The sequence below is a fragment of the Eubalaena glacialis genome, chromosome 20 (genome assembly GCF_028564815.1).
Source record: "Eubalaena glacialis isolate mEubGla1 chromosome 20, mEubGla1.1.hap2.+ XY, whole genome shotgun sequence".
Taxonomy (NCBI): Eukaryota; Metazoa; Chordata; class Mammalia; order Artiodactyla; family Balaenidae; genus Eubalaena; species Eubalaena glacialis.
This window is the reverse complement of record NC_083735.1, coordinates 33,735,495-33,752,104: the sequence shown is the minus strand read 5'-3', so window position 1 is coordinate 33,752,104 and position 16,610 is coordinate 33,735,495. Positions and strand designations below refer to the sequence as shown.

At 58.5% G+C, this 16,610-nt stretch overlaps 1 protein-coding gene across 3 annotated transcripts in view; it reads left to right on the top strand.

Moving 5' to 3' along the window:
• ANK1 (ankyrin 1) overlaps nucleotides 1-14,675 on the top strand; it is a 205,515-nt gene extending 190,840 nt beyond the window's left edge. Inside the window, exons 40-43 of one of the 3 annotated variants that reach the window (XM_061177537.1) lie at nucleotides 2,908-3,166; nucleotides 7,172-7,255; nucleotides 8,214-8,279; nucleotides 14,649-14,675. In XM_061177537.1, coding sequence (XP_061033520.1) covers nucleotides 2,908-3,166; nucleotides 7,172-7,255; nucleotides 8,214-8,279; nucleotides 14,649-14,675 — 436 coding nt within the window. Of the gene's footprint in view, nucleotides 1-2,907; nucleotides 3,167-6,314; nucleotides 6,576-7,171; nucleotides 7,256-8,213; nucleotides 8,355-14,648 lie in introns of those variants that run through there. The other 2 variants (XM_061177538.1, XM_061177539.1) reach the window with 2 other exon arrangements.
• Nucleotides 14,676-16,610: the final 1,935 nt, after the last annotated feature.

Below are 16,610 nucleotides of genomic sequence, written 5' to 3'. Positions count from 1 at the left end.
GGATACTGTGCCTGGCAGCGAGTCCAGAGGGAACTCGGACGCTGCTGTCCCCCGACCCTGTGTTCTAAACACACTGGAGCAAATAAATTCAGTAAGGCGCCAGGTCGCCTCTGAAGCCACCCAGCCCGTGCTCAGGCCTCTGTCTTGTGAGAGTGGAGCTGTCTGCAAAGGCCAGTCCCTCCCCCAGAACCACACCCCGCCCCCTCCCCCGCCAACCCCATCTTTCGACCAGCAGGAGAGAGTCTGAGGGTGTTGGGAGAGGGGAGAGCATCCTTGGGAGAGAGATTGTAAGGCTGGGAGAAGCCACGTCCCTGAAGTACAGCTGAGCTGGGTGCTCTGGGCCCCCGTCGCTGTTGTGTGTTGATTGCTGAAATCAAACCATATTTGGAAACCTAGAAGCACCAGGGCCCAGGGAAGCTATGTGTGCAGTCACACAGCCTGCGTGTGACAGAGCTGATAAGGCTGCCCTTTCTACTTACACCCTTTTGAAGGAGTGAGGCCGGCGGGCTTATCAGGGGCAGGACAGAGCTTCAGCTGTTGAAGATGGTTATTCTCCTGGGTAGCTCCTTACCACACTTCCTGCGATGAGAAGGCCTGTGATGACAGGTCCAGCAGCAGGATGCCCGTTGGCAGTGCAGGCAGATGGCCTGATGCCCCTCTGGGACACAGAGTCCCCAGGGCACGTGCATGCAGTGGACATCTGCCACACTCCAGCGCTGGGCTGAGTGCAGAGGGGGGCGTGGAGCGAGAGAGACAGACAGTGACAGGTATTGCCTTGGCCTCCGGGGCTGGCACAGGAAGGGAGTGGCAAAGGCGCTTTCCTCCGTGTTGCTTTGCTGCCTGAATTTCCCTAAAGCAAGGAGATAGTTCCTGTGCTCCCAGAAGGCTGTGGCCACCCAGGGAGCTCAGATCCGGCCAAGCCGTGGGAAATCTATTCTCATTTCCTCTTCCCACCCGCATCCTCCTCCCAGAAGCCCGGGCAGACGGCCCTTCCCCAGGCTCCACGCAGTGTGGCCCGCATCCCCCAGCAGGAGGGAAGACAAAGTCGCTTAGGAGACAAGACAGCAAGGATTCATTTAGTGTCCCAAACGAATCCTTCGATGCGTCGGGAAAATTGGGCACACTGAGCTGTGAGGATTCAAAGTGAAATCCGACCTTCCAACCACTGGCGATGGCCGTTCACTCAGCAAGCACTGATTGGCTGCTCCTGTGTGCCGCCCACTGCACCACTGTGACAGCAGGGTCCCTAGACAGGGACCAGAGGCCTGGGGGCCAGGCCTCGGAACGTTACAGGATGGCTCTGTGACCTGGGTCAGCCCTCCCATGGGGACAGATGAATTTCATTCACTCACTCAACAGTGTGTATTGAATGCCTACTGTGTGCCAGGCCCCTGTATGAAGTGCCTCGGAGCCTGGGTGTGGCATTGAGCAAAGCAGATAGTCTCTACCTGCAAGACGTTTATGTTCTAGTGGGGAAACTGACAATAAAAACAGATAAAGTAAATGGAATTAAAAGTAATTAAAAGAGAGATGCTAATTAATGCTAAGTGCTAAACAGAAGAATAAAGCAAGGAAGGGGGTGGTTGAAATCATAGACGGGGCGGGCAGGGACACCTGAGAGTGACTCCCAGGAAAGACATAAAGGAATTCAGGTGATGAACGATGTGAACGCCTGAGCGGAGCCAGCAGAAGGCCCAGCCAGGGCAGAGGCCTCGGAGCGGAGTGCGCCCCGCACATTCGAGGGGCAGCGAGAAGGTGCCTGTGCCTAGAGCAGGGTGATCACGGGAGATCAGGTCAGGGAAGTGATGGGGCCGGACATGTCAGGCCTTGGGGTCCTGGAAAGATGCATTTCCTGGGTGGGATGGAGAACCATTGGAGGGTTTTGAGCAGAGGAGCGAGGTGATCTGGCCATGGCCACAGCCAAGGGTAGAGGCAGGAAGATGAGCTGGAAGCAAGAGTCGATGGTGACGTGGGCCAAGATGGTGGCAGTTTGGTGGCCAGGAGTGGTCGTGTTCAGGGTGTGTTTTTGAAAGTTGAACCAAAAAGTTTTCCTGGCAAATAAGATATAGAGTGTGAGAGAAAGAGGGACGTCCAAGACGACACGGGTGTCCTTGACCTGACACCTGGAGGGACGAGGTTGCCATCTACTGCAGTGGGAGGACGGCTGGAACAGGTCCAGGGAGAAGACCCTAAGTGTGGACTTGGCCGGGCTGCCCATGCGATGCCCATCGGAAACCCCAAGGACAGACGTCGAGGAGGCAGTTGGACACGCACACCTGCAGTTCAAGGAAGAGATGCTGGGGACCCACATCTGGGATTAAGGCCACGGGTTGAATGAGCTTGCGGAGGACGTGGGTGTAGACAGAGAAGAACTGAGTCTGGGGCCTTCCAGGGTCAGAAGCCAGGGAAATTAGGAGGATCCCGCAAAGGATGCTGAGAAGGAACGGCCAGAGAGGGAGGGAAAAACAGGCAAATGTGTCCCGGAGGCCGTGGAAGAGCCTGCTTCAAGGGGGAGGGATGATCATTTTGCCAGCTGAGCCCAGGCGTGAGGACCGTGCGGTGGGAGTGACCTGAGGGGCTGGAGGGTGGTGGGTGGGATGACGGGTGTGGGGACCCCGATGACCGGACCGTGAGCCACGTGCCTCGGGAGCCCAGAGCGTGGAGCCGTCCATTCACAGGGCGGGGCCCAGCGCCACTAGTGTCCGTGGCCCTCTCCACTGGGACAGCAAGGATGGCCCACGCGGGCCTCTCTGGACAGGGCAGTCGCTGTGCGATAGCTCACGCTCTCCCGACCTCCAGTGGGCAGTACAGGATCCGTCCTGGATGGGCCAGGGCTCTGGAGGGGGAGGGTCTCTGAGAGCGGAGACTGGGGGTGACAGGTGTCCTCGGTCTCTTCCTGGGCCCCAGACTGCAGGACTGGGATGCGGAAGGCTCCATCGTCTCCTATCTGCAAGAGGCCACACAAGGCTCCTGGGGGGAGGAGGCCCTGCAAGGCCCACACTCCTTCCAGAGGACCATCAGCAGGTCTTGGGAGCACGAGGAGGTCCTGGGCTCTGCACCGGAGCGCACACACACGGAGCAGCCCGAGGCCGACAGGGACCGGAGACCACAGGGCCCCAGGGAGTGGATGCAGGAGGCTGTCAGCACCTTCTCCCGCCAGGTAAAGGTGAGAGCCCGCGGGGAGCCACCACTAATGCTCCAGTCAGAGGGCCGGGCCTGGGGCAGCTGCTCACTTGCTCAGGCCCCTAGCCGGGCGTGTTTTCCGGCTTTAAAAATTGTGGCAGTGGCTTCTCTTTTTCTCTTTCCACATATCTGCCTCCTTGATCCCTGAGAGGGAGGGGAGGGGGCTCACCTTGATGGCGCTCCAGAGACTTCCAGGCACCTCCCCTCCACTGCCCTCCAGATGCCCAACGTCACAGGGTCAGAGGTCGGCTTTGCAGGGCTGGCGCCAAAGCCGTAGTTTTGTTTGCTTTCTTTTTCCGTCGTGGTTTAGGAAGAAGGGCTTAGCACCAGAGACCTGGAGGCCAGGCTAACTCGGGTCCCATCGTGTCTGTAGGGACGAGGACCAGCCACTCTCCCCGCCCCGGGTTCCCTCGTGTAAAGGAGGTAGAGAAACGATTGTCGCCAGGGTTCACTTGGGACTCCTTGCCTGTGCGGGTGGGCTTCCCGGGTGGAACAGGCTGGGACCGAGGGCGCGATCCCAGTACAGGCTCCGGCTGCCTGCACCCTCTGCCCTCCCGGCCTCCCTTCAGTCCTCCCTACTTATTTAGTTTATTTATTTGCTTTTATCTTCGCTCCCCATTCCCACAGACATCATTTTAATGTGGTTTTGGAAACAGTTTTATTATGAAAAATTGCAAATAGATACCAAACCAGAACCTTTGCGCACACCCAGCGCCCAGGCGCTGCCACTGCCTGCTGGCGGCCCCCCTGGTTTCATCGCCCCCCCCACCCCTGAGGGGTCCCCCCACGTTATTTTGACGTTAATCCCAGACATCTTACGAATGTGTCTTTTTTTTTTTTTTGAATGTGTCTTTTTAATTCGCGCGTTTTTGTAAAGTTCGCGTCGCTCGCGTCGCTGCTCTGTGCATGTGTGGTTTTAACACGTGCGTAACGATGTGCTCCGCGCCTCCCTGGTTTCTTCTCTTCGGTCAGCATCGGTTCCTCATCCTCCCTCCCCTCCGCTGCCCTCTCCTCCCCTCCCCTCGCTCCTGTCCAAGCCCGAGCCTCGAAGCCACCTCTGAGGACCCCAGGACCAGGCGGGCTCCACAATGACCTGGGCTGCTGGCTGCCAAGCGCTGCCAGGAATTAAACAGGGTAGTATTTAGAAGGCGTCCCTGCCGAGTCCGCACCACCAGCGGCTGGGCGGCTGCACCCATTTTTTAACCCCAGGCCACCCCATGCGTTCTTGGCCGTGGGGCTGTTCCGCGGGCCCCTCTGCTGCCGCCCCCGGTAGCGAGCGCTTGTCCCAGAGCACAGATGGCCCCCCTCCGGGTCTGTGCCCACCCCCCCACCCCCGCCCGGAGTCCTGGGGAAGGAGCGTCTCTGCGGTTGGCTTTGGTGAGGGGAGGCCTGGAGAGGAAGCAGGACCACCCCAGGGGACCGCGAGAGAAACCCTCTAGGTCATTTGGCCCAACTGCCTCATTTACAGATGAGGAAACTGAGGCCCAGAAGGCCGACGTCAGGCCCAGAAGAGTCTGGGACCTCCTGATCCCCAGTCCCAGTGAGCCGGCACCTCTCTGTCTAGGGCGGATGGGAGGGTAGGTGAACTGTTTCCTAATCATCTGCCGGGGGCTCCAGGGGATGATAATGAGCCCTGTTTAAGGTGACGGTTTGCAAAGCGCCTATTTGCTAGTATTTCCAGTGAGTCTCAAAAAACACGGGGTCGGGGAGTGGGGTATAACGGGGGGCCTGAACCTGCAAGGCAGCCAGTCCCTCTCTGCGGCCCCCGTGGGCAGCATCTGACCTTGAACTACTAGGCTGGGCTCAGACCCAGGGCTCTCGTGCCCCCTTGCACGTGTGGCTTCTGTGTCCCAGGTGCTCTCTTGTGGAGATGAGGTAGGATTGTGCCGGGGTCGGAGCTGGAAATCTGACCCTCGTTTCCTTACTCTTTCACATAGCAAGTTATCAACCTCTCTGTGCCTCCGTTTCCTTTGTGTGAGATGGGAAAATCAGAGACGCGATGCGGGGTGCTGCAGGCGTAACCGAGTTAGTGTGTGAAACGCACACAGAGCCCCTCCTGGGCAGCGGGCTGCATGGGGTGTTTGCTGTCACCGCCCCTAGCGGTGGGCTCACAAACCGTGTGACCTCCCGGCACTCTCAGAACGGGAGGAGAGCTCCTGAACCCGCCCCTGTTTGACCGCCAGGGAAACCGAGGCCCAGAGAAGGCGCCCCGCTTCCCTGAGCCCCACAGCGGGAAGCCGCAGGGTCAGTGTGCCGGGTCCAGATCCTGGTTCTTTCTGCCACGCCGGCTGCAGCCCAGAGAGGAACGGCCTGATCCCGAGAGGGGAATTCCTTTCAGCCGCAGCTGCTGGGCTGCATTAGGGAGTCAGCTCTGCAAAGGCGAGTTTAATGCGCATGGTTCCTGTCCTGGTGTTGACAGCCCAGCCTGGGAAGAGCCTTTAAGGACAGGCCTTAAATAGACACACCAGTGACACGCTTGCATTTGGGGTTGCTGTGCCGCGTAAGCGGGGACCAAGGCCCGAGGGGCTAATGGAGTTGCACGGGCTCCCAGGGCCCTCCTTGGACGCCTGCACTCCCAGGGCTGGGCCTGAGCAAGTCACTCACCCGGGGCTATTTTTGAAACAAACCCTGCACCCTCCAGGGTGTTAGCCGGCCCCATCTCATGAGCGAGCGGGGTGACGTCATCCTGATCATGGCAGTAGCAGCCCAGGGACACACACAAGTAGCCACGTTCTGCAGACATCTTACTTTCCCAAGTCCGAATGGGACAGTTTTCCTGGACAGAGCTGCCTCTAGCTGTCACAGGGCCACCGGCCCCTGCAAGCTCTCAGGGCTGGTGTCGCACCCGGTGACTTTAACACGCGCCTCCAGCGCCCAGGACACGCACACCTGCCTGCTTCCTTCTAGCCCCGCCGGACAGCCCGGCAGCTGGCTTGGGAGCTAAAATTACTGGAGCCTGACGTCACCCAGGCCAAGGGCAGAGCTGGGCTCTCAGCAGGAGGGCACTCTGGCGGCAGTTCCACTAGGGGCCCTGCAGCCTCCCTCGCGGGGAGAACATGAAGGGTGTCCCAGGGGGCCTCCGGAGTCCCAGAGGAGAATGAGAGGCTGGACCCCCGCCTGGTGGCCCCCTGGCTGCGCAGGCCCTGGAGGGCCAGACTGGTGAGGAGGTGAGGATGTGGGCCTTCATCACCCAGCTCCTGGTCACCCTGGTGCTGCTGGGCTTCTTTCTGGTCAGCTGCCAGAACGTGATGCACATCGTCCGGGGCTCCCTGTGCTTTGTGCTGAAGCACATCCACCAGGAGCTGGACAAGGAGCTGGGGGAGAACGAGGGCCTGAGCGACGACGAGGAGACCATCTCTACCAGGGTGGTCCGGCGCCGGGTCCTCCTGAAGGTAACCCAGGAGGGGGCAGGCCAGGGCTGCGGGCGCCGCGCTGGGATGTGTAGGACGCCTGCTGGAAGAGAAGGCCAGGCGGGCCTCGGGTGGAACGTGCGGGGCCAGAGCTGGGCGGCACTCACTGCCCGGCCCACCCCCGACTCCCCGACACGGCAGAGAAGGCTCGGCTCTGGGACTTGGGAAGCCGGCCCCCTCCTGCTTCTGTCCCCAGCCAGCTCAGTGAGGCAGCAAGTCACCCTCGGGGCAAAGGCGTCTGGGGCAGGGGGTTCTTCCCTGTCAAGTGCCGTTGGAGTAGAAGTCGGGGGCCTCCCTCCCTCTCCGTAAAGCCCGCATAATCGCCCCTGTTTTGCCCACCCCCGCTGCTGTGGCAGTACTCCTGGGAGCCCAGGGCTCCCTCCGGTCCTCGGGCCCAGGACCCCCCGGGGTGCCCCTCACGCAGAGCCCGGTTTGGCGGCCGAGTTGCAGTTTCCTGCCAGGGTGGGGACTTGTGGGACTGTGGCTACTGCTGGCGCTACTTTATTTCCTCATCCTCTGTCCTTATTCCCAAATGCCCGCTTATCAATCTCGAGTTTTCTCCCTTTCTCTAATTCCAGGGGAATGAGCTTCAGAATATTCCAGGGGAGCAGGTGACAGAGGAGCATTTCACAGATGAGCAGGGCAACGTCGTCACCAAGAAGGTGGGTGCAGAGTCCCCCAGAGCTGGGCAGAGGCAGGCGGGCTAGAAGCTTAAAAAGGTGGTGGACTCACCCCCAGCTTCTTGCTGCTGCCCTAACAGAGGGGTAAGCACCTGCCGCAGTCCAGACGTACATTCCTTACAGCCACTTTGCCTAATTCAGCCTGAATTCAGCTCCTCCTACTGGGTTCCAGAAGGACCGGGCCCCGTGGAACACCCCAAACCTAGTCCTGTGATGCCTGGCCCTGAAAACAGCTGTACGACAGCAGTACAGGGGTCCCTGTGGGCCTCCTGAGATAAAAGGACGTGGGAATGCATGGGGTTGGCAGTAGGTTTACGCCAGGAGACGTGATTCTGCCTAACAGGTGCTGGGCACGGTGCTAGGTGTGGGCAGAAGGCAGACCTGTGTTGCTCCGGGGCTCATGCTAGGTTAGAGCAGGACCCGGTCTTCCCTCCTGCACGGGGAGCTTCATGCTTGTTTGTGTTCTCACCTCCCACTACTCGCACGCGGTAGGTGCAGAGCAGACTGTCCTTGGAATATTTGGATGCGTGAATAGGGAACAGGTGGACCCAAGGGACAGGAACGCCCTGCCCTTCAGGGGCTCACAGTCGTAAGGGGAAGACAGAGGGCGTAAACTTCCAGCACACCAGGAGGCAGGATGGACCGCCCTGGGCTAGAGATAGAAGTCGGGGAGCGGTGGGGGGGGGGCGTGGTGGTGAGACCCCAATCATCCATGAGCCTCGCCAAGAACCCCCCACAAATTCCAGCCCCTCTGAGGCTGCCCAGTGCAAATTCCCCACCCAATGGGGGGTGAGAGGCCGTCCCTGATCTTGGCCGTGCAGGGAAGGGCACCTGGGGACAAAGGCTGCTTCTGACCCCCCGCCTCGTTCCGCGACCTGCTCTTTCCAAGCTCTGTCTGGCCGGCTTCCGCAGCCCCTTCTCCCCTCCCTCTCTGCTGCAGGTCATTCGCAAAGTTGTCCTCCACATCGACCCATCCAGAGCCGATGACACCCAGGAGCACGAGGAGGTGATTTCTGAGGGGCCCCTGGAGGACCCTAGTGAGATGGAGGCCGATATTGATTACTTTATGACTCACGCCAAGGTACTGCCCGAGCTGCAGCCTCCCAGGCCCTCGCTCTTCCGAGGGGCCGGCCCGTGACTTCTGCTGCCCTCTGCACCAGCCCCCTTGGGGTTCACCTCTCACCTCTCTGCTCGCCATCGAGCCTCCTGCCCCTGGTGGCACTGTTCCCACCACCTCCGTAGGGCGCCTGTGTTCTCTTGCCATCTGTGTGTGTGATCTGTCCTGCCTTGTGTCTGCACTGCTGTCTCCAGGTGGAGCTGAGAGGGCGCAGTAGCCTGCAGCCGGACCTGATAGAGGGCAGGAAGGGGGCTCAGATAGTGAAGCGGGCCAGCCTCAAAAGGGGGAAACAGTGATCTCGAGCCCCTCCCTGTGGAATGGCCTCTTTGGAGGTAATGCTGTCGTTCTCCATCTTCTCTGCATGGCCCGGTCCCCCACGACGCGCCACCGAGAGGCTGCGGACTTGCGCACCCCTACCCGCCTCCTCCTGGAACTCCCTCCCCTCCCAGCCCCTCCCCGCTGCCCAGCATGACACAGGAGGACCAGGCACTGCTGTGGGCTCCAAGCACAGACTCCCACCTGCTAACGGCGCCTCTGAGCTCCACTGCCTCCGAGAGAAAACAGCAGCATCTGCTGACCTGTTCCTCGGCAAGCGCAAACATACAGATTTGAAAAAGTTCTTCCATGAGTGCGAAGCACTCGGTACATCTCAGTAGGAACGTTATCCTGGAAGCCCAGCAAGGGGGTCTGGAGGAGGAGGGGCGGGGCCCTGGAAGGTGCAGTGGGGTCTGCTAGGCTGTGCTGTTTCAGTGCACGTGGCCAGGAAGAGCTGGACGGGGAGAGGCCTGGAGCCCAGCTGTGCCTTGAACCTTGAACCCAAGGCTCCCATCCTCCTTGGTATTTCCTGAAGCATGTCACGCCCTTGCTTTCTAGGAAGAGGCGAAGTTAACAGGAGGCTGTGGGAGCACTGATGGCTGGGGGGCAGGGGCGTGATGTGCAGTGAGGGAGGGAGGGAGGGAGGCCGAGAAGACGCGGCAAAGGCTCTCCAGCTGGCTGAGCAGTGCTGGGGGCTTCGGGGCCAGCTCGGACCTCCGTCCTCCCTGAGGGGTCCTGTACTGAGCTGCCCCGAGGCCCTTCGCTGTGCCCAGCTCGGGCCAGCTCAGTACCGGGCGCGTCGGGGTGGGAGTCGGCCGGAAGCAGGAAGCACGTGGCCCCAGCTCCCGCTGGCACCGGGTGGTTGTCACCTACACCCCCAGGGCCTGGCTCTGGGCCCGCGGCCAGCAGGCTCCCCTTCCGCATTCGGCAAAAAGCAGGGCCGCCGCCTCTCGAGCCCCCAGAAGTGCTGACTCGGGGCTTCCCTCAGCACTTGGGCAAAAGAAAAAGGTCTGGCCGATCCAGTTATAGGATAAAATTAGACCTGACTTCTCAGCAGCTTAAGGAGGTCACAGTGTTAACCCCCGCACTGCCAGGGGTCCCGGGCTGCTGGTTTAGGACATCAGCTGTGATCAGTCCTGGAAATAGTCCAAAGGTGCAAGTAATTCGAAAAACCAGAGAGTGGAGTGAAAAGTACACTCTTGGGCCTTATTTTTCTTACGGCAGAGACAGAAGCTTTAAATTCCAGCTTCTGTTTGGCTCAGGTTTTGCTGATGTTCCTGAACAGGAGAGAGGCAGCCCAGAAGCCAGGCGAGGGGAAGGGAGGAGCCTAGACATTTTTCAAAAAATGTTTCTGTAGGTGATCTGCAAAGTGGCTGAACCCCCCCCCCCCTTGCAGGGGATGTGGCTCCAGACCACCGGGCGTGGGTGTCAGGGACGCGGAGCAGGGCAGCCAGGCTGCAGCACGGGGCCAGGGCCTCCGCCAGGAAGAGGCCAGGGGAGCGTGCAGTGGGGACAATGGTGCGGAAGCCAGCGTTCGGGAGGGACAGCCCGGGGGACAGCCTGCCATGCTCTACCCTCTGAGCAAGACAAAGACCGCTGAGGGCTCTCTGGTCCTCCATACGTACTGCCTGCCACTCGCAAGCATGCACGGTCCCCAGCGTTGATGGATTCCAAATGACTGCAAACTTGCGAATTCGCCTACTAGCTACAGTTTATTGTAACCCCAAACGCAGCACTCCCAGCACTTTCACCTCCCGTGGCCTTTCAGGGATGCGCACTCAGTGGTGAAGCACTGAATGCCCTGCGTGCCTGTTCCCAGCTGAGGTCAAACAAGGAGGCCTTCTCTCTGTCCCTGTTTCAGTTCACACTCCGAACAATTGCCCTTTTTGCGGTCTATTCAGTGTCACGGGTTTTTTTTTTTGCATTTTTGTGCTGTTTGTTGGTGATTTCGCTGTTTGAAATGGCCCTGGTGTCTAGTGTTCCTAAGAGCAGCAGGGCTGTGATGGGCCGTGCGTGGGAAGTCCGTGTTTAGAGGAGCTTCGTTCAGGCACAAGTTATAGCTCTGTCGGACATGAGTTCAGTGTTACTAAAGCAACAGTATACAGTTGACCCTTGAACAACTCGGGGGTTAGGGGCGCCAACCCCCAGGCAGTTGAAAATCCCAGCACTACTCTCTCTGCCTCAAAAGCAAAGGAATTGATGAATGACTCACCCCCAGGGTGGGAAGCTGAAACAGCTTGGATAGAATCCTGGGCTCAAACTCTAGTTCTTTTATTTCTACGTGTTGTGATCTGTAATCCAATACAAACTTTTCCCCACACTTAGTTCATTTAAAGATCTGTAAAATGAAAATGCAGATACTGTATTTATTGGAAAAAACCAATGTATAAGTGGACCCATGCAATTCAAACCCACATTGTTCAAGGGTCAATTGTACATGAAATACGTTGTCTTTAAAGAGAGACACACAAGGTTGTGTGTTCATTGGTTGACAAAACTGTTGTGACCAGAGGCTGGCAGGAACCCTGCACTGTACTTTCCTCGGGAGCAGTGGTCCCAGTATTGGTTAATTCAGGGCTCCTGGCAACTTGTGAGAACATGCCTCCTGCGAACAAGGGGAATTGACTGTTTCAGAGAGGGTGAAAGTGGGTTGGGGCCCAGGGTCCAGGCCTGGCTCCTACAGTTTCCAGGTTACCTTACATGTTGTTTCACTCCCTAAGCTTCCCTCTCCTCGAGGGAGGATGAAATTAGTCCCTCTGTGTGTCACACTGGTGTAAAAAGGCTTGAAAATAACCAGGGTAACTGTGAGGATGGCTGTGAGGAGTAAGGAGAACGGTGTATTCTGGCGCTCAACCAGTTGCAGGTCTTACGTGTAGCGTGACCCGGGGCGGGTCAGTTGACCTCTCCAAGCCTCAGGCGCCCCAGCTGTAAAGTGGCAATAACGCCGATATTCCCTTTGTACGGCGATCGATGGGTTTCTGTTCGTGAGAGGCTTTCTGAATTGTCAAGTCCTAATCCACCAGTTCTCAAAGTGCCATCCACATCACAGTCACTCGAGAGTCTGGTTAAGATGCAGACTCCTGGCCCCTGACCCACACCTACCGAATGACAATTCTGGAACTCAGGATTTGGCCGCAAGCTCGAGTGATTTTGATGCAGATCGAAGAGTGGGTTATTAGGACCAATTCTGGTTTTCCTTCCCAAACCTCCCAGAGGTGCCGTGGCACAGTTGTAGAATTTACACCTAAAGGGTGAGCAGAGATGAGTGATGGCGACAGTGTTCAAAGCCCTGGAACGCCCCAAAGGGCCAAACACCCCAATCCTAGGCACCTGTTCCGATTCCCCTGCAGTCACGCCCAACCTTGGGAAGGATTTTGCAGGAGGCCCGGCGTGTGGGTGAGGGGTGCTTTCTGGTTGTACTTAAGCAGTTAGAAAATAGCTGTGGAGTCAAGCCTGATGGTGTGCAGCAGACAGTAGCAGCTGGTGGGTTTTGCTCTGTGCCCAAGTACGTAGGTCCAAGAACCAGGGTGTCAGCGCTGCCAGAGGACAGCCTGTGTCCTTGGGTTAGAGGCACCCGGCCGGGCGCAGGGTGGCACCACCCATGAGACGGCTCTTGTTGTTTTCTTGTTTCGCTTTTTAAGAGACACTTTCCATTTAGGCACTGTGGTTGCGAGACCTGTGTTGGCTCTGGCTAAATAGAGTATTTTAGTAAATTTGAAAATTAGTTTATTAGTAATCTCAATAGGAGGAGGCAAGGAGGCCAGGGGTCGTGTTTTACTTTGCTCTTTTATGCGACAGTCCACCCTCACTCGCCAGCCCCGGCAGGTGTATCAGAGTCTGGGGCTGCAGGAGAGAGGAGAGAGGCGAGAGCCGCAGACGCTGGCGGGGGAGGGGGCAGGTGGCACAGCACAGAGAGATGACACGAGGGAAAAAGCCCGACCGGCACAGCCACTAGAAGCGTCTGTAGGGTGAGACCGTGTCCAGGGGCACCCAGGGCGGTGGCAGAGTACTGGACGCAGCTGGAGATTGCGGCTCTATTAGAGTCTAATAGAGACACGCTGTATTCCCACCTCTGCTGCTGCCCCGATGCTCCCGCGGGGCCCGTCCCTGCTCCTCCTGGAGCCTCAGCTCACCCAGAGATGGGAAGAACGGTTACGCTAGAATGATCTCTCAGCCTTGAACTTTCTCCTCTGCTCTGTGTCCGGGCAGAAGAGTGGGAGGGAGATGATAGCCTGTCTTCCCCAGGCTCAAGCTTTCATAACATCTCCTATGTGAGGCGTGCTTATTTAGCGCTGGGGTAGGCGCTCTGGGACTGGTAGGAAGGGTAAGGGCTTTGCTCTTGCCCTCAGAGTGTTTATACTCTAGCCAGGGAAGTAAGCAGACGAGAGAGGACAGACAGGACAGGGCATTTCTGGAGCCCAAGCACAGCGGCATCCAATACCGCTCAGTGTCCTGAGCGCTTCCTAGGTCGTGAGCTCTCCAACATCACAACAATCAAATGAGGTACATCCTGCTACTGCCCTCGTCTTACAGCAGAGGAAACTGAGTCCCAGAGAGTGTAAGTAACTTGACCAAGGCCACACAGCAGGAAATTGGCAGAGACAGGATATGAACGCAGGCAGACCGGCTTCAGAGTTCGTACTCTTAACCGCACTCTGAGATTACTCTGCATGCAAGGCAGCAACAGGAGAGGACAGATAAGGGGAAGCTGAAGTCTTCAGGAAAGCCTTGTGGAGGAGAGGTCTGAAGGGTGGTGGGCAGAACCTCAGCCAAGTGGAGACCGGATGGTGTCCTTGACGGGGGAGCCGAGGACAAAGGCAGGCAGCGGCGAGCGTGCGGGTTTGGACTTGGAGGAGGCGGCTTGGCTGGCAGTGATGGGAGAGTCCCCTCCAGGGCAACAGCTCGCTCAGGCCACGGCAGTAGAAGGCCTGGCCTTTCGCTCTGGGGAGGAGGAACTTAGCCCCACCCTCCATCCTTGGGGAACCACTCAGGGTTGAGTTCCCCTTGATCACCTCCAGCCTCCTCCCCAGCCCCGGCACCTGTAGCAGCCACGACAAGCTCCCTGTCCGGGGACAACTGTGCCTCAAGTGAGTTTCCACCTTTCTGTGTCACTTCCCACCCCACCCAGGAGATTGTCAGCTCCTCTTAATGTTAAGTCCCTGCAGACAGAACCCTGGGTGGCTGGTCTTGGAGATGGAGTTGTCCCCCCAGGCTGGAAGAGCAGGCCCCACGGGGTGGCAGGAGCCCTGTGTCGCTGTGATTCCCAGGCTGCAGAGTTGAACTTCACTCTGGCAGAGCTGCTGTCTTCCAGCCTAACATACATAGTCCCCTGGGGAGAAGCCATCTGGTTTTCAAAGATCTCTTTGCCCCAAGAGAGGTTGTCCATCCAAAGGGCATGGGGAGAGGAGCCCGAGGCCCCGGCAGTAAGGGTTGTGGACCAGAGCCGAAGAGGCCCTGAGGTCCCTTGAGGCCGTGAGCTCCCGAGGCCACGTCTGCTCCGTCCCCGGGTCCCCAGGCTGGCACACAGGAGACATCAATGCATGTTGGCCGAACCAAACCGAACAAGCCAGCGTGCTGCCACCACCTAGCCTGGCCCTTTCTGGGCTCGAGCACATGGCCCCTCTCCTAGGTGCTGGGTACACGGGGACCTCTCCCCAGGTGACTGTGCGGGCACAGAGTACCCCACAGGAGGGTCTCCCGGGGAGCTCATCGATGGGCATGGAGCTAGTGGCAGCCTCTGCGTCGGGCAGTGGGATAAGGATGGCTGGTGTTTCAGGAAGGTCCGGGCCGAGCTCAGCGCCTTTCAGCTCCTGCCTGGCTTGGGGAGGCTGCTTTTCCTGACTCACCCCTGCCCGAGCCACCAGCACAAAACTCCGGATAGTGGGTTTTTGCTGGGAGTTGCGCCTCTAAATTCTAAGTGACTCCTCTCTGTGTGTCCCTCAGGATCACACCTCGACACCCAACCCTTGAACTCCACACACTCTGCCACGCACCCGAGAGCTGGACCGAGGCCCCGGAAGCCGCGCACACGTCCATGGAGGCTTACGGCATGACCTCTGTAAGGGACGTCCTTTAGTCACCTGTTCGCATGAACGACGGACTGTAGACGCATGACCTACAGTCCTCTATCCTGCCTCTAGCGACGGTGGATCTCTTTCGGGAGTCTGGACGGAAGCAGCAAGAGGGGGGAGAGAGAGAGAGGAACGTAAAACAAGCGCAGGAGAGCACCGAACGCAACAGCAAACAAGGGCTCTTTTGTGGCTGGGATGAGATATTTTTTTTAATCATTTCAATTTCGACTTGTTACAGGGTACTTTTTTTTCAACCTCATCTGTAAGAAATCCATGTAAGCTTCCTGGAAAGGAAAAAAAAAAAAAAGAAAACTAGACATGAAATCAGTTCCACACCTTAATTCCTTACCCTCATCCGCCAGCCTTCCCCACACCTCCACACTCCATGTGTGACCAGCCCTGCCACTCCCCCGTGGACCGAACCTTCCAGAACACTCTACATGGCATCAGGACACACACACGCATACACACACACACACCCCTCTCCCCTCTGCTCAGTATACACACAGATTTTACTGTGACATCCGAAGTTGTATAGACTCTCCTGTGGGTAAACTGGAATTTTTTTTATGTTGTCGCTCTCTCTCTGCCAGTTTCAGTATTAATCATCTTCCAATGGAAAATCATTACCTTCAGAGTGCATTCGGGGTTCCTTGTGTTAGGGACTTAAGACTCTGAGGCGAGGACCCCCAGGCTTAGCTGTAGGGCTCCAAGGGAGCCAGTGCCCATCCGAAAGGGTCTTCACTCTCAGCTGGGGGAAGGCCGGTGGCTGTCCCAGGATTGCACCAGCATGTTCAATAGAGAAGAGGTTTTCTATATCTTCAAGCACTTATATCATAGTCCGTGTTCAAAGTGTCAACTGTACAGTAATCAGCCTTGTGTATATGAAAAACAATAAATACTATGCAAACCAATAGAAACACTTTAGCAGTATGTACAAAGCACTAATAGCTCAGCTCCTGAGGACTTCTCCAGGCTGCGGGAGAAGGAGCTACAGCCCGTCTTTCAGTGAAAGAGGAAGGAAGGGAGTAGGGCTAGGGATTGCACCTGCCCGTTCTTAGGTCAGCCGCCACCCCGAGGTCTCCCAGAGCGAACTTGGTGCTCTAAGTCCAGGCAGCCGCGGGATGGGGGGCCTGGGCTGGGCAGCCTCAGTGCCCCCATCTGACCAACGCCCCACCCCGAACCCCCTGGAGAGGCAGCGCAGGGGGAGAAATGGCTGACCACCAGGAGGCCCCAGCCTGGAAGGAGACCCTTCTGTGCCAGGGCCCCGTCAGGGCAGGACAGAGACGGCGGCCGGCTGTTCCTCGCCTCGGTGCCATCGGGGAAGAGCCTTAAGTTACACCAGAGCCCCCGGCAGAGGGAGGCCCGAATCAGCACAAGGCGCCTGCCCTGCGCAGCGCCCTCCAGGCCAGGAGAGAGACTGCAGGCTCTTCTCGCCCGCCCAAGGGCCACTGTGTGTGGATGTCCGGTCACCTGCCTCCCTGCCTCTCTGCCGAGATGTCCTCAGAACACATCCGAACCTTCCAAGTAGCACAGAAGCTCTCTCGGTGTCAGAGCCTCTGAGGCCCCGGCCGGCCCCGGCGCACAAGTGTTCCGGTGGGTCCGGGCGGGGCTGGCCGGGCTCCCCGAGGGGCGGGCGGCGGTCCGCGAGCCCCAGACCCAGCCCCCGCGGGGGCCGCGCGCAGAGCATCCCCGCCGGCCGGTCCCTCCGCCCCGCCGCGGCCGGCCGGACTCAGTGAAGGCCGAGGAAGACAGGCGCAGGGCCGCCTCCCGCCGCGATCTGCCGCCGCCTCGCCCGGGCGCCGCCGCCCCCGACCCAGTAGCTCCTGTAGAG